At 43.5% G+C, this 27,372-nt stretch overlaps 1 protein-coding gene across 2 annotated transcripts in view; it reads left to right on the forward strand.

The window, feature by feature from the left end:
- Positions 1 to 7,243, forward strand: part of SPSB4 (splA/ryanodine receptor domain and SOCS box containing 4) — an 88,389-nt gene extending 81,146 nt beyond the window's left edge. The window contains exons 3-4 of one of the 2 annotated variants that reach the window (XM_015132001.3): positions 5,625 to 5,674; positions 5,779 to 7,243. In XM_015132001.3, the coding sequence (XP_014987487.1) occupies positions 5,625 to 5,674; positions 5,779 to 5,796 (68 nt within the window). In that variant the 3' untranslated portion in view covers positions 5,797 to 7,243. The remainder of the gene's footprint in view (positions 1 to 5,624; positions 5,675 to 5,778) is intronic. The other variant, XM_015132000.3, reaches the window with a different exon arrangement.
- The last annotated feature ends 20,129 nt before the right edge of the window (positions 7,244 to 27,372 follow it).

Here is a 27,372-nt window from a genome sequence, read left to right on the forward strand (position 1 = left end):
TTTGGTTTTCCATTCCTGAGTTACTTCTTTTAAAATAATGGTCTCCAACTTCATCCAGGTTGCTGTGAATGCCATTATTTCATTCCTTTTTATGGCTGAGTAGTGTTCCAAGGTGTGTGTGTGTGTGTATGTGTGTGTGTACACATATATATATACACACACATTTTGTTTATCCACTAATTCGTTGGTGGGCATTTAGGTTGTTTCCGTATTTTTACAATTGTGAATTGTGCTGCTATAAACATGCATGTGCAAGTGTCTTGTTCATACAATAACTTATTTTCTTCTGGGTAGATACCTAGCAGTGAGATTGCCAGATCAAGCAGTAGTTCTACTTTTAGTTCTTTAAGGAATCTCCGTACTGTTTTCCAAAATGGTTGTACTGGTTTACATTCCCATCAGCAGTGTAAGGTGTTCCCTTTTCACCACATCCACACAAACATCTGCTATTTTTTGACATCTGTTATTTCTTAAATTATGGTCATTCTTGCAGGAGTATTTCATTGTGGTTTTAATTTGCATTTCCCTGATAATTAGTGATGCTGGCTTCATAGAATAATTTAAGGAGGATTCCCTCTTTCTCTATCCTTTGGAATAGTTTCAGAAAGATTAGTCCCAATTCTTTGAATACCTGATAGAATTCAGCTGTGAATCCATCTGGTCCTTGACTTTTTTTGGTGGCATTTTTTAAATTTCCATTTCAATTTCACTACTTGTTACTGGTCTGTTTGGAATTTCTATTTCTTCCTGATTTAATCTAGGAAGGTTGTATATTTGAAGAAATTTATCTATCTCCTTTAAATTTTCTAGTTTGTGTGTGTAAAGGTGTTAATAATCCCCTTGAATGCTCTTTTGTATTCTGTGGTATCAGTTGTAATATCTCCTGTTTTGTTTCTAATTGAACTTATTTGGATCTTCTCTTGTCTTTTCTTGGTTATTCTCATTAATGGTCTATCAGTTTTGTTTATCTTTTCAAAGAACCTGCTTTTTGTTTTATTTATCTTTTGTATTTTTTTGTTTCAATTTCATTTAGGTCTGCTCTGATCTTTGTTATTTATTTTCTTCTGCTGAGTTTGAGTTTAGTTTGTTCTTGTTTCTCTAGTTCCTTGAGGTGTGACCTTAGATTGTCTATTCATGTTCTTTCAGCTTTTTGATGTAGGCATTTAATGCTATGAACTTTCCTCTTAGCACTGCTTTGACTGTATCCCAGAGGTTTTTATAAGTTGTGTCACTATTATTGTTCAATTCAAAGAATTTTTACATTTCCATCTTGATTTCATTGTTGACCCAAAGATCATTCAGGAGCAGATTATTTAATTTTCATGTATTTGTATAGTTTTGAGGGTTCCTTTTGGAGTTAACTTCCAATTTTATTCCACTGTGGTCTGAGAGGATACTTGATATAATTTCGATTTTCTTAAATTTATTGAGACTTGTTTTGTGGCCTATCATATGGTCTATCTTGGAGAATGTTCCATGTGCTGAAGAAAAGAATGTATATTCTGCAATTGTTGGGTAGAATGTTCTGTAAATATTTGTTAAGTCCATTTGTTCTAGGGTATAGTTGAACTATATTGTTCCTTTGTTGACTCTGTCTTGGTGAACTGTCTAGTGCTGTCAGTGGAGCACTGAAGTCCCCCACTATTGTTGTGTAGTTGTCTATCTCATTTCTTATGTCTAGTCATAATTGTTTTATAAATTTGGGAGCTCCTGTGTCAGGTGCCTGTATATTTAGGATTGTGATATTCTCCTCTTGGACTGATCCTTTTATTATGATATAATGTCCCTCTTTGTGTTTTTTTTTTGGGGGGGGGGACAGAGTCTCACTCTGTCACCCAGGCTGGAGAGCAGTGGCGTGATCTTGGCTCACTGCAAGCTCCACCTCCTGGGTTCACGCCATTCTCCTGCCTCAGCCTCCCGAGTAGCTGGTACTACAGGTGCCCACCACCACACCCGGCTAATTTTTTGTATTTTTAGTAGAGACGGGGTTTCACCATGTTAGCCAGGATGGTCTTGATCTCCTGACCTTGGGATCCACCAGCCTTGCCCTCCCAAAGTGCTGGGATTACAGGCCCGAGCCACCGCGCCCAGCCCCATCTTTGTCTTTTTATCTTTTTAAACTGTTGTTGCTTTAAAGCCTGTTTTGTCTGATATAAGAATAGCTACTCCTGCTTGCTTTTGGTTTCCATTTGCATGGAATATCTCTTTCCCCCCTTTACCTTGAGTTTATGTGAGTCCTTATGTGCTAGGTGAGTCTCTTGAAGACAGCAGATACTTGTTTGGTGGATTTTTATCCACCTTAATGTGGTGCTCTCCTGCTTCCCCTAGGGATGGGGCTACCTGAGAGCTGGACTGCAAAGATTGTTATTGCTCTTCTGGGTCTAACCATGCAGCGGGGCTACCAGGCTCTGGGCTGGTGCTGGGAAATGTTTGCAAGGAGTCCTGTGATGTGATCTGTCTTCAGGTCTCCCAGCCATGGATACCAGCACCTGCTCTGGTGGAGGCGGCAGGGGAGTGAAGTAGACTCTGTGAGAGTCTTTGGTTATAGATATGTTTAGTGTACTGGCTTTCTCTAATGCTGGTTATGCTAGCAGTGAGGTCGTAATATGGACAGACTTGGGAACCAATGGTTAGCCAGGATTTGGCAGGCAGTGGAATTAACTCCTGTTTTCTTCTTCCATGGAGCAAGGTTGTTCTGTCGTGAGTTGCTGTAATGTCCTGAGTTGGTTGGCCTCCAGCCAGGAGGTGGCGCTTTCAAGAGAGCACCAGAGTTCTTTTCCTGTCTCACAGAATTTGCAGTGGCTTGCCACTTCTTTTCATTAGGTTAATTACATCTGAGGGTTACAGACTGAATACAAATTTAGAAATAGACAAACATATGAGTCCTCATTTTTACATTAATATATAAATTAAATATAAGTAGACAATAAAAAGTAGAAGAAAAGCCTATTTTTAGAAAAGACCAAATTAATAGCTCCTAACAGTGTCAGGGACATTTATTTGTTCATCAGTTGAGTCTGCATAGACAATCTTGGAATCATCACAGCTGTTTGAGCAAACTTGGATTGGAGGACAGGCTGTGCAGTTAACTCTGGGTATGAATTTTGGCTAAATATTTGACAACTTCTAAGCAGATCCTATCAGAGGTCTTCATCACTCCAGACTTCAGTCTCAGGCATCACAGGAAAGAGGAAATCATCATTTTAGTCTTCCTTGTTGGTATGTAGCAGAGTCATATTATGGTATTAATTTCTACTTTCCTGATGATTCATGAAGTTAAGCACTTTTACATATGTTTATCGGCCATTTGGATATTCACCTTTGTGAATAGTGATTCTTTTTCAGTTTTAACTTTGGTCAGAAAATAGTTCTAAGAATAGTTCCCATACTGGAAAATTCTGTGCTTCACTTCCTATCTAGGTGATTATTTCCAAGCTTTGACATTTGGTAGTTCTAAGAAAAGCCTCAAAGCCAGGGGAGGTGAGAAAGAAGAGCCAAGGGAATGGGCACAGCCAATGCTGGGCATTCTCTGAGCTCTTAACGTTCCACAGTGGGGGCAGGAACTCAAGGACTTTCTCTGTGCACTTTGGGATTGTCAGTTTACTCTCCCCTCAGAAGTGAGGAGAGATTATTTATATTTCACATTTAGAGCTAGCAACGTACTCTGAACTCCTTTTCTTTCTCCCTTTGGAATTTAGACTCTAGATTGATTTCAATGACTGCAGAGAGATGAAGATAAAAGGCATCTGTCCTCTTCAGCCCCTAATTGGGCAGGCAACACACAAGGAGTTGGGTTTGCTGACAAGGCTAAGCATTTTGGACGTTATGTGCCTAGGGTGTTAAAGTGATAAGAAAATCTCTTAAGGTCTGCCAATGATTTTGAAATTTTAACAGCTCAGTTTTCCTGATGCCAGATGGGGGACAGGGAGTGGGAGAACTGGGTACAAGGGTGTTGCTGGAGGAGAGATGGGGACACCCTGAGGGAGGGTTGTCAAATGTTGGCCTAGGCACAGTGATTGGGTGACTGGAGGTGAGCAATCAGCCTTCTGGGCCTGGAAAATAGGGCATGGCTGGGCTTCCCCTGTCCAGCCTCATTTTCTATGAGGATCAATATACTGTCTCCATATTTGACTGTTCTGGAGGTTTTGTACAAGTGGAATTATACAATAAAAATAATAAATAATTGTTTTAAAAAGAGGATACAGAGGTGAGTGTTTGAAGCCACTAGTGCTCCCTGCAGATAGCCTTGGGATCTGGCCTCAAGTGAAGGAGAGCTGGATGTACTCTTGTGCACAGCTTCCAAAGCATGTGCCCCGAGCCCCACTTTCATTTTAATGGCTCCCTTTATTAACTGTGTGGCTCAGGTAAATAAAAATTCCTGTAAAACATATTCTTGACTCTTGACTACATTCCCATGTAAAAAGTACTTCTCACTGCAGGTCGTGATAAAAAATGTTTGAAAGCTGCAGGCCTCGGGTGGATCTGTAGAGGGCCTTTCTCTGTGGTACTATTCCTATCACAGTTCTTGTGTTAGTATTCACCACTCAACATTTTTATTGTATCTTAGTATATTATAGGACATTTATGAAATATCATTTATTCTATTACCAAAAAAAGTATTAAGATGCAGGTTCAGGCTTCCAGCCTGTAGGATTGGGGAAACCAGGCCTGTACAAACCATACCAGATGCCATGTGACCACCATCATCATCTTCCTTCCAGCTGGTACTAACTGATCAGCGCTGTTCCTCTCCCCACAAACTTCCAGCCTGTCCTGTTTTATTCCTCTTTTGCCTTTGCCTGTTCTCTCTGCCTAGGATAACTTCTCCACCCTCATGTGTCTTTAACACTCCTATTCACTCTTCAAAACCCCATCATATGTCTTCTCTTTGAAGCTTTCAAACAGCTCTTCTATGTAAGAAATTCCCGGTTTCTGTACCTGTATATTTAGGAATTATTGCATATATTACACTCTATTAAAATGATTCACGTATTTAAAATCCCAGATCATGAGCCTCCACCTCCCACTCCACCCCCACCCTCTTTCAGAGCTGCCTCTGGTGTTAGCTTAGTTATCCCTGTTTCCCCAGGGCTAATCATAGGGCTTGGACCAGAATAAGATCTTACTAAAGGTGTCTGCAATAGACCTAGTTAAACTTGGTTTAACTGGTCCTATGTCCCGGGGTTCCATTATTTATGGATTTTAACTTACAAATTTTTCCAGAGCTAGGTGCTGCAAGAAAATGCAACCTGCTGCTGACCATCAAGGAAAGCTATAGGGGAAGTTTCAGGGTTCACAGGCATTCCAGGCAGCCAGCCTCTCAGAATCTAACTGGTTTGTAGAGGAAACCCCTCTGCAGATCCACCCAAGGCCAGCAGCTTTTAAACATTTTCCATCATGGCCTGCAGTGAGAAGTCCTTTTCACATTAAGACACACTAAACACCTACATCAGAGACAAGGCTTTCATGAAACAACATTTATCCTTTCTATGGGTATTGCTCCCATTTTCTCTTTTTTTAAAAAAAAAATTATTGCTGGTCACCACCCACTGAATTGATTTTGTGACTCTTTAGTCTCACTGGTTGCATTCCACGGTCTGATGAACACTGCTCTACGCTTTCAGCTTATGTAACCAGAGAAATCTTCTCAGAGGAGAAGCCATCGGCCCTGAAGGTCAGTTCAGAGGAGCGGGCAGGAGGCGTCGTGCAGCGGGGGCTGGGATGAGAAGGTGCCAGGACGGCGCGGGGCACATTCTAACTGCTTCCCTCTCGTTGCAGCGGAGCCCCTGCCACTGATGGACCTGTGCCGGAGATCCGTCCGCTCGGCCCTGGGCCGCCAGCGCCTGCGGGACATCAGCTCCCTGCCCTTGCCTCAGTCTCTCAAAAACTATCTGCAGTACCAGTGAGCCGGGCCTGACAGGCAGCACAGACACACAACGCAGGGCCCGGCCCGCCTGTCATTCACAGTCCCGTGGCACATAGGGGAAAGGATCCACCCTTCCTCCGGCTCCCCAGGACACTCAGTTCTTTCAAAGACCAGGATGTGGTATCAACTTTGGAAACGAAAGGTCTGTTGCCAACAGTATCTACTGCCCTCGAGGCAGCCCTCCCGAGTCAGACACCTCCTTCGGAGCCACAGAGAGCCTGGAGTCTGCACCTGCTGGAAATCCTGCCACCAACCAGGACACAGCAGCCACTGTATTGATCAGAGAGCCTGTTTCCTTATTCAAGAGAATGAATAAAACATTTAGGCAGGAGACTTTCTATTGCGTACCCTGTTGCAGACAGGGCCAGGGAGAAATTAGCCAGTGCAGGGAGAAAATTGCCTCTGAATAATGAATGATGAAAGCAGCCTGACGCTGTGCCCCTCCTGGCCCACACCCCTTGCCAGGGCAGCAGGATTGTCATGCCATTTTAGGACTTTGTGCCACTTTGAGGGACTGTTCCCAGGAGGCCCAACCGCAGACCTGGCAAGTGGACAGTGCAGTGTGGAGACACCCTCCGGCTTACCTCTTTGAACGTTGTTTACCTACCCCTTTCCACGTGCCCCGCTTCCCAGCCACTGACTCACAGTTCTCTGGATGCCCAGACACCTCTCTTCAGGGAAGAGGAGTCTGACTGGTTCGCCCCAGGGAAGAGCATATCCTTACCATTATTTTAAGTAGCATTTGCATTTTAAAAGAGGAATGAGGAGAGGACAGTACTTAGTCCAAAGGTGCTAACAGGGGAACAGGGGAACCGGGGGCATGGTGACACCCAAGTCTGATGTGTCCTGGGTTGGGGGGCCTTCCTGGAGTGTCAGGGTCTCTGGGCATCGTCCATTCAGGGCGCAGCATGGCTGTCACAAAGCTTTATTTGAGGAAATTATTTTTTCACTTCAGGAGACTTGTACGAGTCTGTTTCCTGTTTCAAATGTGTGTGTGATGTGCTGTTTATTTATCAGCTGAGGTCTGTGGGGGCGGCCTTGTGACTGGAAGGGTGGATATGGGAGACACATTCTCCACCCGCTCCGAGCCTGGTCCTCTCGCAGGAATGCTGCTGCTGCCTCCGCCGCCACCTCTTATATGTTTCAGACACTCTCTGCCCAGACTCATTTTTAACTGGAAATCATCACAGCGGTGGGATATCAGAGCTCCAGACAGCACTGCCTCTCCCTACCCGCCCCCCCACTGCCCCCATCTTAATGTGAATTTGACTGATGAATGAGGAGCGTTTCTAATAAAGTTTGTCATTCAGTCCTTCAGCTGCGTATTAAATGTTGTCTGGGGAGGGACCCTGAGAGCTTCTTCCATCAGCCTGCCTGGTCCTTCCGCAGACCCATAGAAGCCAGGCACGTGACTCCCTCTTTACACATTTCTTGTCTCGTCTGACTTGTGGTCCCTGCTTGAGCCCAAACTGCAGCTATTTTGCAAAGGCCTGCCCTGGACAAGAGAATGTGCCTGTGTCCTGGGTCCATGCAAAGCTGACCTTAATGGTGGAAAAACAACTCAGTCTCCTGTTGCCAGAGCCAAGGGGTGGCCCTGCAAAGGGGCTTAGGGTCAGGGAGGGCAAACCCAATGGAACACCAGTTTCCAAGTGGACTGGAGGTGGGGCTGGATGTGACTGTGATGAACGTATATTGTCATCAAGGAGCAGTGCCAGTTGCTGAAGGTGAGTGTGAAGTAAGGCCAGGCTCTGGGCTGGTAGCAGTTCAGGAGTTAGAGTCAGTATGGGGTCTGGGTAAGGACTGGCATAGCATTCACTCAGCAGTACCAGCCAACAGCACGCACTATGCCAATTTCCAGGGACCCAGCCCCCAGGCTGATATGTCTCATCCCCAGAGACGTGTAGTACAGCATAATAAAGTGAGAAGGAGCTCATGAAGCGGGGTGGATGAGAGTAGAGTATGAAGGGAAGGCTTCCTGGAGGAAGAGGCACTCTCCAGACTTTTAAGGGCAGACAACCTTCCTGAGGACCACCAAGAGACCAAACTTGCACCTGCCCCCAGGGGCAATGTTCCCAGCTCTGACCTCAGGGCTGGGCTCTGCATCAGGCAGCTTTCAGTCATTTTGTTTGCCAGGGGCAGCTTCCTGTGGCTGTGGCATTAAGGCTTTGTGGCTTTGTGTGTAGGAAGCCTGGGTTTGAGTCCCAGCTTCATCGTTTTTGTGCTGTGACCTTGGGGAAGTCACTTCCTTCTGTGCACACTATGCTGGCTGAGCCAGGTAGCCAGTAACTGGGGACTCTTCCTCTCCCAGCTCATGGAGTCCCCATCTCAGCACCAGCTTTCCAGCTTAGATGCATCTGCCTTATCTTGGCTTCCAAGCCTCACTTATGTGGTTTCCCTCACCCCAACAATGTCCTCCCCGTCTTTACCCTCTCCAGGATCTGGCTTACAGTGGCCCTCCAGGAAGCCCTCTTTAACCACTCCCCCCATCTCTGCCTCCTCTGAGAATTCAGCTCTTCATGTCCTGGCCTGAGGATGCCACTCCCGGGGCCCAGGACCCTCTCCTGAGTACTGGGACTTGAGATCCTCTGCCCTGTGGTCTCACCTGCCCAGGGATCTATGGACGTTTGACGGGTGGGGCCTCTGCCTGCTCCTTCCCACACAGCCCAGAGCAGACACATGGGCTCAGCGAAGATGGAGGGGTGGGTGGAGGTGCCTCAGCAGCTGGGATGACCATGGGAAACTGCAAGGAGGAGCGGGGAGGGGAGGATCCTCCCAGAGCCAAGAACCTGGCCTTGGGGCCTCCCGGATCTCTTGCCCTTTCATTCCCTCACCTTTTCCCAGGTATTTATGAGGCATTTTTCATGCACCCAGCACTATTACGAGGACATGAATAAGGAAATCTGGCCCTGCCATATCAGAGCTCACATTCTAAGGGAGAGACAGGACACACAAGCAAAGAAACAGATGACGTCAGAGGGTGGAGATGAGCAGCGGGTGGGCTAGAGCGGGGGAGCAGAAGGGACCCAATAATTGAGGGTGATTGGGGGGTGTCCTCTGGGAAGATGCTGAGTACTGAAGAAATGAGAGGGAGCCAAATACCTGAAAGGGCTTGGATCTCCAGGTCGAGGGGAACTTCTGGCTCTCCCAGCCTACTCAAAGTGGGAACTCCCAAGCCCAGTGAGTTGAGCTGAGGAAAGGAGGCCCCTGTGCCGCCACTCCCACCCAAACTGCAGCTCAGCGTCCCCGTGTATGTGAGCCCCACATACCTCCGGGCTTGCTCGCGCAATTGTGCTCCCTGCAGGTGTGCAAGTGCGCCCACACACAGACACACACACGACCAAGGGCCTGTCCCCAGTAGACATCCTGGGAGCTCATGACCACCCCGGCCCCCTAGTGCCAGAGTACATTATAACCCGGATCCAGCCCCCTCCATGCTTGGCACATTCTCTAAAGTTTGGCCTCTCCATGACCCATTTCCAGCAGGGGCACTTGCCAAACCAGTCCTGCTAGTCACTTTGTAATTGTCTACGAATAGAGCGTATGGTGGCACCGTCCCCCACAGATCTGATGATCCCCACGAGCACCCTAGCTCGCTCTACCCCATCTGACATTCCCATCTTCTGAGTAAAGCCACCCTTTTTCCTTTGCTTTCCTCCTCTGTCATCTACACTAGCAGCTGGCTCCTGTGTGGGTTATCTTTCACTAGGAAACAAATATTTCATCTCACAGTGTTACAGAAGTGGCAGCAGGTAGCAAGTAACCCCATTGTATGGCAGTTGATGTGTGCCAGGGCAGCTGTCTCTGTCCCCAGGGCCTTGGTCCCAGCCACAGCCTCTGAACAGGGGCCACATATTTGCCAAGACAGAGGAACAGGGAACCACACAGCATTACACTTCAGGTCCCTAACAAGGAGTGGAAATGCCCAGTTTTAGTCCAGAACACAAGAAAATTGGTGCACTCTTGCCTCTAGCTCTGGGTGCTTGGATCTCATTCCAGCCTACAGATTTGTTTTGTTATACTTTGTGTGTGTGTGTGTGTGTGTGTGTGTGTGTGTGTGTGTGTGTGTGTTTTAATAAAATTGAGCCTAGCAAAGAAAAATCAAGTAATTTAACAGAAAAATCCAGATTTCAGATTTCTCTTGAAAACTGGGGAGATGTGTTAAAGCCAGGCCCACATTCCTTCATAGTGAGGTTGGCCAAGGCTGAGTAGTGCCAGTCCCTTGAGAAGAGTCCTCTGCTCTGTGGTCCAGCCCTCCCACAACACAGCACTGGGACCTCTCACCGCCACCTGCCTGAAGGCCGTTCACTCCCTGCGTCTGTGCTAAGGCTTCTGAGTTTGCTTCTCTGGACTATTGGTATAAGATACATCAGTGGGTAGTAAGTGCCCACACATAGGCGTGCACACACATACATACACACACGCGTGCACACACACACACCCCCCCGACCGAGGGAGGGCACAGGAGGGGAGAGTCTGCTGGCTCTGCATTTGACCTTGAAGTCTCTCCAGCCTCAGCCACTGATATTCAAGGAGCTCACAGACACCCAGGATCTTTACTCAGACACCAGGGAAACCCAGGTGTTCCTGGCTAGATGGTGAACTCCTAGAGGACAAGGACAAGAATTCTCAGGGCCTATTTGTAATGAGCTGGGTGACGTGATTAGACAGTCTGGCTGCACATTAGAATTCCTTGAGGAACTTTGTAAAAAGTCCCAGTGCACAGGCCCTTCTTCAGTCCAATTAAATCAGGACCTCTGGGGGTAGGGCTGGGCCATGGCAGTTTTTAGAGCTCCCTAGATGGTTCTATGCTCAACTAGGGCTGAGAACCACTGGATAAGGTGCTTAATTAAGTCATCTCCTTGAAGAGGTGATTGACGTTTTTGAGAATGCACATCAAGACCAGAAAATGCTGGCCAGGCTCCCTGCATTCCCAGAGCCAATGGGATGCTGAGTGGTGGGAGTCCCCAGTGTGGCCAGGTCCAAAGGCAGGGAGTCCCTCCCAGCCCTTCTTCCCCCTTTCCAGTGATGCTGAGCTGGTTGCTCTTGAGCGTGGGGGAGAAAGGACCAGCCACACCTGCCCTGATGCTGCACAATTCTTGACAAATTGACTCCAGCCCCACCCACTCCCTGACTTGTGAGGCCCGTGCTGGGGGGCGATCTTCCGGACAGCATTGTCCTGAGCAATCAGAATAACCTTAGAATCAGAAGTGAAGAGCAGACTGAGAATGGCTTGGTCTTCAATGTGCTATTTTGAATAGAAAAATTTGAGATTATGAGAATTTGAGATAGTGAGTGGTTTGGTTCCTAGCATTTCCAAACCTCGCTTTCTTAAGGCCAGGTAACACATTTGGCCAATAATAAATAATAAATTATAGTTAATTATATGCTTATAATTATAAATATATTTGTAATTTATATTTGTATTTATACATTATATAGCTATAATTATAAAATTGTGCCCTTTGCACACGCACTTCTAGGTTTTAGAGTAAAATGAGCCATGAACAAGCCAAGCCTGGCTTGGTGGCAGTGTTAGTGTCCCCAGCTGCTCTGCCTCTTCAGCAAGCAGGGCTCTTTTCCTGGGAGGAGGCCTGGTACCGGGTGAGTGCAGCCCCGTCAGCCCATGGAGGAGGATCAAGGTAAGTCATTTCCCTTCCTCCAACCAGCCCCAGGGGCCTCGGTAACACTGCTCCTATGCCTGGGGATTTCCATCCAAGGGAGATAATATGTTGATGATTTACTGCACAGTGATGGCATTTTAAAAAAAGAGTTGCCTGTTACTTGCCTGATTCAACAAATGGCTCTGTACCAAGTTCTGTGCAAGCTCAAGAACATTCCTGCTGCCCGAGAGTGCCCCTACACCTCAGGGAGACCAACAGGTAAACAGGTGTCAACTGCCTGCTGACAGGGTGGGCAACAGGGCCAGTGGAGAGAAGGCACAACAGAAGCAAGTGCTGGAGCGTGGAAAGCCTAGAGTGTGGTGGGGAGTGTTGAGGAATCCCAAACAACAGAGGAGAAGCTACACAGGGTAGTGGAGGAGGGCACACAGTGATGAAGGGTGGGGCCTTGCAAGTCACACTCAGGAATAAGGGGTTGGGATGTGTCTTAGTAAGTTCGTATTGCTATGACAAAGTGCCACAGACTGCAGAGCTTGTAAACAACAGGAATGTACATATTCCCCACAGTTTTAGAGGCTGGAAGTCCAAGATCAGGGTGCCAGCGTGGTCAGTTTCTGGTGAGGGCCCCATTGCGGGTTGCTGACTGCTGACTTCTCATTGTGTCCTCATGTGGCAGAGAGCAAGAGAGCTCCCTGGGGCCTCTTTTATAAGGGCACTAATCCTATTCATAAGGCTCCACTCTCACAACCTAATTAGGTCCCACCTCCTAGTACCATTATGTTGAGGGTTAGGATTTCAACACATGAATTTTGGAGGGACACAAATAGTCAGTCCGTAACAGTATGGGTCAGCGTTCTAGGAGGAAACAGCTAGCACACTGAAATGGTAGACTGAAGAGAGAGTTCAATAAGAAAGGGACTATTTACAGAGGTATGGGCAGAGTTCAGGGAAACCAGCAGCTGAGTGTGAGGAACCCTGCGCTGGCAACACTGGGAGGGAAAACCATTAGCATCCCTTGGCTCAAAGGGCCAAGAAAAGGGAGCAGTAACTGGGAAAAGAAAAAACCATAGCTACAAGAGAGAGCCACCCAACAGGAGATGCAAGGTTAGATGGAGGAACACAGCCACAGCCACTGCCAACCAAAGCCTGGCAAGGAGGAAGCAGGGCATAAATATTCTCACTTGCTCTTATTCTTCCTCTCATCTCCTGTCTGTGCCTCCCACTGGCTGAAACTCAGGAGCACAGCAGACAAGGGAACCTGATTGGTGTCATCCACAGAGGTCAGCTTTCTACCCACAGAGCAGGACAGAGGAGGAGGGAGAGTGGATGAATGTCAAGAGAAGAATATATGCAACAGACTTTATCTATAGGATAAACAAACAAAATTGCAAATATGCAAAACTTGAGTGCATAAATAGATAAAAGCTAATTTGTTTCAAATGTGGGTGGGGGATTTTGAACTCCTCTGCCACCCTAACATCAGATGCTAAACATCTGAAGCATCTCCAAAGAGCCTTAGGTTAGTATCAAAATTACATTCTTCCAAAGTACAACCCAAATGTGTGACACAAAGAGGCAGGTCCAGAGCCTAGAATTAGATTTTGTAAATGCTGTTGCAAGAGCGACAGAGGATTTGAAGTGGGAATTATGAGGTCCAGTTTGCGTTTTTGTATGGTTTGTGTTTTTGCAGGAATGCAGGGTCTTTGGATGGGGGCTTAGCAAGTCAGCGGGAGTAGAGGTGGGTAGCGGTCATGGTGGCTCATGCCTGTAATCTCAGCACTTTGCAAGGCCAAGGCAGGCAGATCACTTGAGGTCAGGAGTTCAAGACCAGCCTGGCCAACATGGAGAAACCCTGTCTCTACTAAAAATACAAAAAGTAGCTGGGTGTGGTGGCCCTTACCTGTAACCCCAGCTACTTGGGAGGGTGAGTCAGGAGAATTGCTTGAACCTGGGAGTCAGAGGTTGCAGTGAGCCAAGATTGTGCCACTGCACTCCAGCCAGGGTGATGGAGCAAGACTCCATCTTAAAAAAAAAAAAAAAAAAAAACCAGAGACAAGAGTACAGGTGGGGAAATTGAGGGAAAGGCTGTTGGTTCTAGGGAGAGAAGGAGGGCCTAAATGAAGGCCATGGGAGTAGGGGCTGGGAAAGAGAGCTGGTGCAAACAGGCCAAGTCCACAGATATTAGTGACTTGGTGCATGCAGGACTCCAGCAAGAAAAGAAGTGAGGACACTCGCAAACCATTCACTCACTTGTTCTCAATACGTTTATTCAGGGCCTGCTATGTGTGAGGCACTGCTGTTGATGCAGACGACACTACAATGAAGAAAACAAATATAAAATCTGCACCCTTGGAGAGCTTATACTCTAGTAGGAAAGGTACATAGACAGGTAACCGGGTAAATGTAAAGTATCCCACATGCATGCTAAGCCGGGAAGAGGAGTAGAGAGAGCAGATGGCTGCGCTGCCACAGTGGTGTGCTTGTAAATGTTTAACAACCATCTCTCTGGGGATAAGTAAAAAGCCCTGATTTGTAGTGTTTGCTGTTTTCCATAATGTAAATACTCCCACCACAGCCAATTTTAAGCTCCAACGTGATGCCACTGAATGCAGATTGGGAAAAGATGATCAGTAGCCAACCAACACAGAGTGTTTCCAATCATACAGATATGGTAGATGTAAATGATCTGAAGAGCAAAGATAATAATGAAATGTAGTAACATAATTAAAAAGTGATGAGTTTTCAGTATTTGTTTTTAATGTAATTTATTTAATTGTGCACTTATATAATTTAATTTTTAATAATGACTGTAATCAATAGCCAGTTTGAAAGATTTCCAAAGTTTTAACCATCAGCGTTTGCAAGCCAGTATGAGCTGGCTCCAGGATACTACTATGCTGCTGACATTGGGATTATCCCATATTAATTCTGACCTTGTTTGGGTACTCTACCAAGTGTGAGCACATTTCACTCGGCCTAACATTACAATGGTCCCTTTTCTGACATGCCCCTTGATTAGTGATGAAGATAAGCTGGCTTAGAGTAGATGGGAGTGAGGGAAACCAAGCCTCAATGAAGCTTTCACAGCAATGACCTACACAGAGTCTGACCCATGTATGAGAGTTTATACCTCTAACTATTCCTGGGCACCCAGCATGCACACAACATTACCAGAGACACTAGTTCAAAAGAGAGATGCAAAGATCTTAAAATGTTAGCAAATCAAACCGAGGAGTATATATATCTCTTCATCATGACCAAAGTGGATTTATTTTATGAGTACGAGTTTGGCTTAATAATCAAAAAGTGATATAATCGTATTGTCCAAATTTTAAAAATTACCATCTCAATAGAGGTAGAAAAATTATTTGCTAAAATTCAATACCTGTTTATGATTCTGAAAAAAATTTTCATAAAACTAGGAAGAGATACACTTACTGAAACTAGTAAAGGATATCTATGAAACACCTACAGTTAATACCATATTTAATGAAAAATTATTGAATGCCTCCTTTTGAGATAAGTAGCAAGAAAAGTTGTCCATTATTACCACTTCTACACAATATTGTATTGGAAACCCTAGGCAGTTTAATAAGACAAAAATAAGAAATTAGAAGGTGTAAAAATCAGAAGGAAAGAAACAAAATCACCATCATTTGCAAATGACATCATTGTATGCATAGGAAAAAATATAGGAAACTATGAGAATTCATAAGGGAATTTAGAAAATATGAATACAAGGTTAATATTTTAGAAGTTGTATTTCTACATATTAACAATAAACAATTAGAAAATGAAATGTAAAACAATGCCATTTATAGTAACAAAAATAGAAAAATCTAATGAAAAATGTGCAAGACCTCCACACTGAAAATTACAAAACATTGGGAAAAGACATGGAAGAACTAAAGAAATAGAGGGCTCTACCGTGTCAATTGGATAATCCAATATTGTTAAAAATGTCAGTTCTACCCAAAGTAATCTGTAGAGTCAATGCAATAACAATACAAATTTTCTGAGGTTTTTTTGTGGAATTGACAAGTTGATTCTAAATTCATTTGGAAATGCAAAGGACCTTAATAGCTGTAACAATATTGGAAAAGAAAACAATGTCAGGCCAAGATGGTGAACTAGAAGAAGCTAGTATGTGTGGCTCTCATGGAGAGGAACAGAAGACATGAGTAAATACAACACCTTCAATTGAAACATCCAGACACTTGCACTGGGACTAATCAAGGAAACAACTTGACCCATGGAGAATGAACAAAAGAAAGACAGGACAGTGGCCCACCCGGGAGCAACACAGAGCCAGGGAGACCCTCCCCTGCCCAGGGAAGGGTGAGTGAATGTGAAACCCCAGGAAACCACACTTCTCCCATGGATCTTTGCAACCCTCAGGTCAGGAGATCTTGTGAACCCACTCCACCAGGGCCTTTAGTCTGACAGACAGAGCTATGTGGACTCTTGGCAGAGCAGCCATTCAGGCATGCTTGGAGAGCCTGGAGGCTTAGGTACTTGGGCTTTCCAGCAAAAGTAGCTGCAGGCCCAACAAAATGGGAGGTTAGACTCCCGTACATACCCCTAAGAAAGAGACTGAATGCGCGGGACTGAGCAGTGACAGCCTGCAGGCTCCACTTCCACAGCACTTCACAAGATAAGACCCACTGGCTTGGAATTCCAGCCAGCCACCAGTAGTGGCATTGCACCTCCATAAGAAGGAGCTCTTAGGGGGAGGGGTGGAACACCATCTTTGCTGTGTGGGCACCTTACCCATTCCAGCCTTCAAGCTTTGGAGTGTCTGAGCCAATGGGGGGCAGAAGGGATTCCCCACAGCACAGTTGCTCTACCAAAACATGACCAAACTGCTGCTTTAAGCAGATACCTGATCCTGTTCCTCCTCACTGGGTGGGACCTCCCAACCGAGTATCCAGCCACCCTGCCCATGTTCACCATCTGACAGAGATTTGAATTCTCCTGGGACAGTGCTCCCAGAGGAACGGGTGGAATGCCATCTTTCCTGTTTGGGCCACCTAGCCAATCCAGCCTTCAGGCTTTGGAGAGTGAGCAACTGGGGGCAGAAGGGATCCCCCAGCACTGCACAGCTGCTCTACCAAAATGTGGCCAGACTGCTTTCTTAAGTGAGTCCTCAATCTCATTCCTCCTCACTAGGCAGGGCCTCCCAACCAGGGTTTCCAGCCACCTCCTACAGGTGCCTTTGAACTGGCAATAGGCCTGTACGTTTTGGGAATGAAGCTTCCTGAGGGCAGAACAGGCTGCCATCTTTGCTGTTTTGCAGCCTTCACTGGTGATACCTCCAGATACTGGAAAATGTGAGGTGACTAGGGACTGGAGTGACCCTACAGAAAAAGTGGCCAGACTGTTACATGGGTGTCTATTCCCGTATCTCCTCACCAGGCAGGTCCTCCAGGCCTGGGCTTCCAGCCACTCTATGCCAGAGCTATCAAGCCACTAGCAACTCAGCAATTCCCCGGACAGAGCCTCCAGGGACAACTGAAAGCCTCTCTGCCACTGCCTCTGCAGTGGAACTGCCCTGCCATCCTCTGACTAATGAAGGTGTAAAGACCCTAAGTGCTTTATTCATACTTCCAACAAGCTGCGGTCGACCTAATGAGAGGAGGCCCATCTGTCTCCCAGGGGTTCCACACACCTCCCACTGCTTGTCACCAGACAGGGAATCCCTTGCTTGAGCCCAAAACATACCCTCCATCCTGGGCTGATTGCACTGAGCAATTGCTGACCCAAAGCTCTCTGGGGTGGAGCTCCCAGGAGACAAGCAAATGACCCTCGGCCACAACCACTACTAAGATCTCTTCCTCTGCTGCCTTCAAGTTGGGGAAGAAACATAAACACTGAGAGAGCCCCAGAGCTAAAGTGAGCAGCCCAAGAGTGCCAAGTCATGATCTATAATCAGGACTCAATGGGGAGAGGAACCCACACTTTCAGAGCATTGAGAGGGGACATGGCTGCAATTGTGAGGAAACATAGGGGAGCCCCACAACCAAGCAAGAGTCTACCAACTGACCAATATGCCTGAGTGCCACCTGCTGAATCACACCCCAAAGCTTCAACACCAAAAATATCTCACTAACATACCACTCTCTAAAATAACGGACAAGAAGTCAGCATCAAATAAAGACCCTGCACAAAGCCTTGACCCAGTGAAAACATTCAGAATAAAAGTCTATTGACTATACTCAATCTACACTGCAATCAAAGGAATACCCACATGCAGAGATGAGAAAGAACCAATGCAGGAACTCTGGTAACTCAAATGGCCAGAGTGTCACATGTCCTTCAAACAACAGTACCAGTTCTCCAACAAGAGTTCTTAACCAGGCCAAACTGGCTGGGATGACAGAAACAGAATTCAGAATATAAATAGGAACAAAGATCATCGAGATTCAGGAGGATGGCAAAACCCAATTCAAGGAAAATAAAAATCATGATAAAGCAATACAAGAGCTAAAGGACAAAATAGTTGCTATATAAAAGAAACTAATAGGTCCAACAGAGCTGACTAACACAATACAAGACTGTTTCTCTGAAATAAGACAGTCAGACAAAAATAAAGAAAAAAGAATAAAAAGGAATTAACAAAACCTCCAAGGAGTATGGGATTCTGTAAAGAGGCCAAATCTATGAATCATTAGCATCCCTGAAAGAGATAAGGAGAAAGCAAACAACTTGGAAAGCATATTTCAGGATATCATACATGAAAACTTCCCCAACCTTGCTAGAGAGACCAGCAGTCAAATTCAGAAAATACAGAGAACTGCAAAATTCTACACAAGAAGTTCATCCCCAAGATACATAATCATCAGATTTTCCAAGGTCGAAATGAGGGGAAAATGTTAAAAGCAGCTAGGGAGAAAAGGTAGGTCACCAACAAAGGGAAACCCATCAGGCTAACAGTGGACCTCTCAGCTGAAACCCTAGAAGCCAGAAGAGGTTGGGGGCCAATATTCAATATTCTTAAAGAAAAACATCTTCAACCAAGAATTTTAGATCCAGCCAAACTAAGTTTCCTAAGTGAAGAAGAAATAAGATCTTTTTCAGATAAGCAAACATTGAGGGAACTCATTACTGCCATATCTGCCTTGCAAGAGATCTTGAAAGGAGCACTAAATATAGAAGGGATAGACCACTACCAGCTAATACAAAAACACACTTAAACACGGAGACCAGTATCACTGTAAAACAACTACACAAACAAGCCAACATAACAACCAGTTAACAGCACAATGACAGGATCAAATCCACACATATCAATGGCAACCTTGAATGTAAACAGGCTAAATGTCCCACATAAAAGACAGAGATTTGAATTCTCTTGGGATAGTGCTCCCAGAGGAAGGGGTGGGCCACCAAGCCAAATTAAAAAAAAAAAAAAAAGCAAGACCTAATGGTATGCTGTCTTCAAGAGGCCCGTCTCACACTTAATGTCACTCATGGGCTCAAAATAAAGGGATGGAGGAAAACCTACCAAGCAAATGGAAAATAGAAAAAAAAAAAAAGAGTTCCAATCCTAATTTCAGACTATTCAACATAGTATCGGAAGTGCTAGCCAGAGCAAAGTCAAGAGAAAGAAATAAAGGGCATCCAAATAGGAAGAGAGGAAGTCGAACTATCTCTGTTTGCAGAAGACATGATTCTATATCTAGAAAACCCCATAGTCTCAGCTCAGAAGCTTTTCCTGCTGATAAACAACTCCAGCAAAATTGCAGGATACAAAAATCAATGTGCAAAAATTACTAGCATCCCTATACTAACAACAGCCAAACCAAGAGCCAAATAAGAATGACAGTCCCATTCACAATTGTCACAAAAAGAATAAAATACCATGTAGTTGAGCGGTTTTGATTGAGTTTCTTAGTCCTGAGTTCTAGTTCGATTGCACTGTGGTCTCCTGGGTACATAACGAAATGAAGGCAGAAATGAAGATGTTCTTTGAAACCAATGAGAACAAAGATACAACATACCAGAATCTCTGGGACACATTTAAAGCAGTGTGTAGAGGGAAATTTATAGCACTAAATGCCCACAAGAGAAAGCAGGAAAGATCTAAAATTGACACTCTAACATCGCAATTAAAAGAACTAGAGAAGCAAGAGCAAACACATTCGAAAGCTAGCAGAAGGCAAGAAATAACTAAGATCAGAGCAGAACTGAAGGAGATAGAGACACAAAAAAAAACTCTCCAAAAAAATCAATGAATCCAGGAGTTGGTTTTTTGAAAAGATCAACAAAATTGACAGACCACTAGCAAGACTAATAAAGAAGAAAAGAGAGAAGAATCAAATCGACGCAATTAAAAATGATAAAGGGGATATCACCACCGACCCCACAGAAATACAAACTACCATCAGAGAATACTATAAACACCTCTACACAAATAAACTGGAAAATCTAGAAGAAATGGATAATTTCCTGGACACTTACACTCTTCCAAGACTAAACCAGGAAGAAGTTGAATCCCTAAATAGACCAATAGCAGGCTCTGAAATTGAGGCAATAATTAATAGCCTACCAACCAAAAAAAGTCCAGGACCAGATGGATTCACAGCTGAATTCTACCAGAGGTACAAGGAGGAGTTGGTACCATTCCTTCTGAAACTATTCCAAGCAATAGAAAAAGAGGGAATCCTCCCTAACTCATTTTATGAAGCCAACATCATCCTGATACCAAAGCCTGGCAGAGACACAACAAAAAAAGAGAATTTTAGACCAATATCCCTGATGAACATCGATGCAAAAATCCTCAATAAAATACTGGCAAACCGGATTCAGCAACACATCAAAAAGCTTATCCACCATGATCAAGTGGGCTTCATCCCTGGGATGCAAGGCTGGTTCAACATTCGCAAATCAATAAACATAATCCAGCATATAAACAGAACCAAAGACAAGAACCACATGATTATCTCAATAGATGCAGAAAAGGCTTTTGACAAAATTCAACAGCCCTTCATGCTAAAAACGCTCAATAAATTCGGTATTGATGGAACGTACCTCAAAATAATAAGAGCTATTTATGACAAACCCACAGCCAATATCATACTGAACGGGCAAAAACTGGAAAAATTCCCTTTGAAAACTGGCACAAGACAGGGATGCCCTCTCTCACCACTCCTATTCAACATAGTGTTGGAAGTTCTGGCTAGGGCAATGAGGCAAGAGAAAGAAATCAAGGGTATTCAGTTAGGAAAAGAAGAAGTCAAATTGTCCCTGTTTGAAGATGACATGATTGTATATTTAGAAAACCCCATTGTCTCAGCCCAAAATCTCCTTAAGCTGATAAGCAACTTCAGCAAAGTCTCAGGATACAAAATTAATGTGCAAAAATCACAAGCATTCTTATACACCAGTAACAGACAAACAGAGAGCCAAATCAGGAATGAACTTCCATTCACAATTGCTTCAAAGAGAATCAAATACCTAGGAATCCAACTTACAAGGGATGTAAAGGACCTCTTCAAGGAGAACTACAAACCACTGCTCAGTGAAATAAAAGAGGACACAAACAAATGGAAGAACATACCATGCTCATGGATAGGAAGAATCAATATCGTGAAAATGGCCATACTGCCCAAGGTAATTTATAGATTCAATGCCATCCCCATCAAGCTACCAATGAGTTTCTTCACAGAATTGGAAAAAACTGCTTTAAAGTTCATATGGAACCAAAAAAGAGCCCGCATCTCCAAGACAATCTTAAGTCAAAAGAACAAAGCTGGAGGCATCACGCTACCTGACTTCAAACTATACTACAAGGCTACAGTAACCAAAACAGCATGGTACTGGTACCAAAACAGAGATATAGACCAACGGAACAGAACAGAGTCCTCAGAAATAATACCACACATCTACAGCCATCTGATCTTTGACAAACCTGAGAGAAACAAGAAATGGGGAAAGGATTCCCTATTTAATAAATGGTGCTGGGAAAATTGGCTAGCCATAAGTAGAAAGCTGAAACTGGATCCTTTCCTTACTCCTTATACGAAAATTAATTCAAGATGGATTAGAGACTTAAATGTTAGACCTAATACCATAAAAATCCTAGAGGAAAACCTAGGTAGTACCATTCAGGACATAGGCATAGGCAAAGACTTCATGTCTAAAACACCAAAAGCAACGGCAGCAAAAGCCAAAATTGACAAATGGGATCTCATTAAACTAAAGAGCTTCTGCACAGCAAAAGAAACTACCATCAGAGTGAACAGGCAACCTACAGAATGGGAGAAAATGTTTGCAATCTACTCATCTGACAAAGGGCTAATATCCAGAACCTATAAAGAACTCAAACAAATTTACAAGAAAAAAACAAACAACCCCATCAAAAAGTGGGCAAAGGATATGAACAGACATTTCTCAAAAGAAGACATTCATACAGCCAACAGACACATGAAAAAATGCTCATCATCACTGGCCATCAGAGAAATGCAAATCAAAACCACAATGAGATACCATCTCACACCAGTTAGAATGGCGATCATTAAAAAGTCAGGAAACAACAGGTGCTGGAGAGGATGTGGAGAAATAGGAACACTTTTACACTGTTGGTGGGATTGTAAACTAGTTCAACCATTATGGAAAACAGTATGGCGATTCCTCAAGGATCTAGAACTAGATGTACCATATGACCCAGCCATCCCATTACTGGGTATATACCCAAAGGATTATAAATTATGCTGCTATAAAGACACATGCACACGTATGTTTATTGCAGCACTATTCACAATAGCAAAGACTTGGAATCAACCCAAATGTCCATCAGTGACAGATTGGATTGAGAAAATGTGGCACATATACACCATGGAATACTATGCAGCCATCAAAAAGGATGAGTTTGTGTCCTTTGTAGGGACATGGATGCAGCTGGAAACCATCATTCTTAGCAAACTATCACAAGAACAGAAAACCAAACACCGCATGTTCTCACTCATAGGTGGGAACTGAACAATGAGATCACTTGGACTCAGGAAGGGGAACATCACACACCGGGACCTATCATGGGGGGGGGGGGGGAGGGATTGCATTGGGAGTTATACCTGATGTAAATGACGAGTTGCTGGGTGCAGCACACCAACATGGCACAAGTATACATATGTAACAAACCTGCACGTTATGCACATGTACCCTACAACTTAAAGTATTATAATAATAAATAAATTTTAAAAAAAAAAAAAAAGAATAAAATACCTAGGAATACAGCTAACCAGGGAAGTGAAAGATCTCTACAATGAGAATTACAACACTCTGCTCAAAAAAATCAGAGAAGACATAAGCATCCCATGTTCATGGATAGGAAAAATCAATATCATTAAAATGGCTATATTGCCCAAAGCAATTTACAGATTCATTGCTATTCCTATCAAACTACCAATAATATTCTTCACAAAACTAGAAAAAACTATTTTAAAATTCATATAGAACCAAAGAAGAACCCAAATAATGAAGGCAATCCTAAGCAAAAAGGAAAAAGCTGGAGGCATCACATTACATGACTTCAAACTATACTACAAGGCTACAGTAACCAAAACAGCGTGGTACTGGTACAAAAACAGTCACATAGACCAATGGAACAGAATGGAGAGCCCAGAAATAAGGCCACACATCTATGCCCATCTGATCTTTGACAAAGCTGACAAAAATGAGCAATGGGGAAAAGACCCCCTGTTCAATAAATGGTGCTGGTACAAGGGGCTAGCCATATGCAGAAGATTGAAACTGGACCCCCTTTTTTTACAGCATATACAAAAATCAACTTGAGATGGATTAAAGACTTAAATGTGAAACTCGAACCTATAAAAATCTTGGAAGACAACTTAGGCAATACCAGTCAGAACATAAGAATGGGCAAAGATTTCATGACAAAGACATTGAAAGCAATTACAACAAAAGCAAAAATTAACAAATGAGATTTAATTAAACTCAAGAGCTTCTGCACAGCAAAAGAAACTATCAACAGAGTAAGCACAGATTTGGTACTGGGCTTAATACCTGGGTAATGAAATAACATGCACAGCAAAACCCTGTGACATGTGTTTACCTATGTAACTTTCACATGTACCCCCAAACCTGAAATGAAAGTTTTAAAAAAGCTAAAAACCTATAGAACGGGATAAAATATTTGCAAAACCCTCGTGACATGTGTTTACACATGTAACCTTCACATGTACCCCCAAACCTGAAATAAAAGTTAAAAAAAAAAGTTAAAAAAACAACCCTACAGAATGGGAGAAAATATTTGCAAACTTTGCATCTGACAAAGTCTAGTATCTATTATCTACAAGGAACTTAGACAAATTTATAAGAAAAAATCCAAACAACCCCATTAAAAAGTAGGCAAAGGACATGAACAGACACATTTCAAAAGAAGACATACATGCGGCCAACAATCATATGAAAAAAAGCTCAATATCACTGATCATTAGAGAAATGCAAATCAAAATCACATTAAGATACCATCTCACACCAATCAAAATGGCTATTTAAAAAAATTAAAAAATACCAGATGCTGGCAAGGTTGCAGAGAAAAGGGAACACTTATACACTGCTGGTGGGAGTGTAAATTAGTTCAATCATGGGGGAAGCAGTGTGGGGATGCCTCAAAGAGCTAAAAGCAAAACTACCATTCAGTCCAGCAATCCCATTACTGGGTATATATCCAGAGGAATAGAAATTATTCTACCATAAAGACACATGAATGCAAATGTTCATTGCAGCACTATTCACAATAGTAAAGACAAGCAATCAACTTAAATGCCCATCATTGGTAGACTGGATAAAGAAAATGTGGTACATACACACTATGGAATACTGTGCAGCCATAAAAATGAATGAGATCATGCCTTTTGCGGGAACATGGATGGAGCTGGAGGCTATTATCCTTAGCAAACTAGCACAGGAACAGAAAACCAAATACCACATGTTCTAACTTAAAAGTGGGAGCTAAATTATGAGAACTTATGAACACAAAGAAGGAAACAACAGACACTGGGGTCTACTTGATCAGGGAAGGTGGAAGGAGGAAAAGGAGAAGAAAAGATAACAATTGTGTACTGGGCTTAAGGCCTCGGTAATCAAATAATATGCACAGCAAACCCCTGTGACATGTGTTTACCTATGTAACCTTCATATGTACCCCCAAACCTGAAATACAAGTTAAAAAATAATAATAATGAAGAAAAGAAAAACAAAATAGGAAACTTACATTACCAGATCCTGAGAAAACTATGAAGATATGATCATTGCTATGGTTTGAATGTGTCCCCCAAATTCATGTATTAGAAACATAATTCCCAACGCAACAATGTTGAGAGATGGGGCCCTTAAAAGGTGGTTAGGTCATGAGGGCAGCCCTCATGGATAGATTAATGTTGTTACCTTGAGAATGAGTGAGTTATCATAGGAGTGGTTTCCTGATAAAAGGATGAGTTTGACCCCCTTCCCTCTCTTTTTCTGGTGTGTGCTCTCTTGCCCTTCTGCCTTCTGCCATAGGATGATCCAGCAATAAGGCCTCTGCCAGATACAGGCCCCTTGACCTTGGACTTCCCAGTGTCCAGAACTGGAAGAAATAAATCTCTATTTCTTACCAGTTACCCAGTCTCAGATATTATGTTTCAGCTGCACAAAATGGACTAAAAAAATAATTAAGATAGTTTGATACTGGGGTAAGCATAAAAACAAATAGACCAATGAATAGAACAGAGTCCAGAAACAGACCCACACTTACATGGTCCATCGTGATGCTGCAATTCAGTGGGGGAAAAGACGGTGTTTTCAACAAATGGGACTGGATCAATAGGATATCCGTATAGAAAAAACATGAATCTTCACCCCTTCCTTACACCATAGACAAAAACTAAATGGAAAGTGATTATAAACCTAAACATGAAAAGCAAAACAGCAACAACAAAAAAACTCCTAGAATAATACATAGGAAAAAAAAACTTTATGTTTTTGGGGTGATCAAGGCTTTCTTCAACAGAACATTGAATGCAATAACAATAAAGAAAAAGACTAACATTGTGAACTTCATTGAAATTAATAACTACTTTTCATTAAGAATCACATTAAGAGAGTGAAAGGCAAGGCACAGTCTGAGAAAAGATAGTTGCAATATACATAATTGATAAAGGAGAGTATTCTTAACACTCCCAAATTGGAAACAATCCAAATGGCATCACTGGTAGAAAACAAAAATAAATAGTGGCATATTCATACAGTGGAATACGATACAACAATTTTCAACAGAAGAAACACACTACTGCTTACACACCGCATAGATGAAGCTCATGGAATGTTGAATAAAAGAAGCTACACATGAAAGATTATATGATTCCACTTAGGTGAATTCAAGAACAGGCGAACATTATCTATGATCGTGGAAGTCAAAATAGTGCTACTCTGGAGGGAGAGAGGCATGTTATTGATTTTGGGAATGAGAATGAGGGAGCTTGCTGGGGTCCTAGAAAAGTTTCACATTTCTATCTGGGTGATGATTATATTAATTCATACATATATAAAAGTGTATCAAACTATGTACTTAGGATTTGTGTACTTTGTTTATGTATAGTACACCTAAGTTGTTGTTGTTGTTGTTGTTTTGAGACGGAGTCTCGCTCTGTCGCCCAGGCTGGAGTGCAGTGGCGTGATCTCGGCTCACTGCAAGCTCCGCCTCCCAGGTTCACACCATTCTCCTGCCTCAGTCTCCCGAGTAGCTGGGACTACAGGCGCCCACCACCACACCCGGCTAATTTTTTTGTATTTTTAGTAGAGACGGGGTTTCATCGTGTTAGCCAGGATGGTCTCGATCTCCTGACCTCGTGATCTGCCCGCCTCGGCCTCCCAAAGTGCTGGGATTACAGGCTTGAGCCACCGCACCCGGCCCACCTAAGTTTCTTTTTAAGGAGGAGGGAGGAGTACTATCCCCAAACTTCTGTGTTTAAAAAGTTACTACCTTCTCACTAGAAATTCTTTGGACTCAATGCAGTGTTTCCCTTGGCAGTAACTGCATCTGAGCAAAGAAATGGTTCCACGGCAGAAAAAAGAAAGGGGGGCTGAGAGATTGGAAGATCTGGAAGAAGGAAGAATCCTGTTGTCTAGTGAAAACAACTCCCAGACCTAACGCCCTAGAAGCACTCACAGGAGTTCAACATCTGTTCAGTGACTCCCTGGATCAAGTGACCTCCTATAAAGCAAGTGTGGGTGCTCTCAGGAGCCCGACTGCACACAGGCCATAGGTTCTAGAATTGCAAATTTTTATCTAAAATGCACATTCTTTTCGTGGATGAAGATAATGTTACACAACAGCCTCTGGGATTTTCACAAAGAGCTAAACAGGATATCACTGCCCACTAGCTAGAGAAAAATCAGTCTTTTTTTTTTTTTTTTTTTTTTTGTAAACAGAGGAGGTAAACCTTTTCTTTTTCCTTTTCTTAAAAGAAAAAAAAAATCTCCTGGCAGGTAAATCAATTCACTTTTCTCAATGTGCAGGCAGTCCCATATTCCTCACCAATTCCTCCAAAATTTTCAGATGAAGTTGCCAGGACTGGATTTGAATTATTAGAAATACAAAACAGAGACAAAAAAAAATCCTTTTCTTGTAGAAAAACAAACACATATTTTCAGATGAAATAGCATGATATTTGGAACTGGGGCACGGAGAATGGATGGGCATATAAAGATGAGACAGAATTGTCACGGCCAGGTGCAGTGGCTCACACCTATAATCCCAGCCCTTCGGAGGCCAAGGCAGGTGTATCACCTGAGATCAGGAATTTGAGACCAGCCTAGCCTGAC

Source organism: Macaca mulatta, chromosome 2 (genome assembly GCF_049350105.2).
Source record: "Macaca mulatta isolate MMU2019108-1 chromosome 2, T2T-MMU8v2.0, whole genome shotgun sequence".
NCBI classification, from domain to species: domain Eukaryota; kingdom Metazoa; phylum Chordata; class Mammalia; order Primates; family Cercopithecidae; genus Macaca; species Macaca mulatta.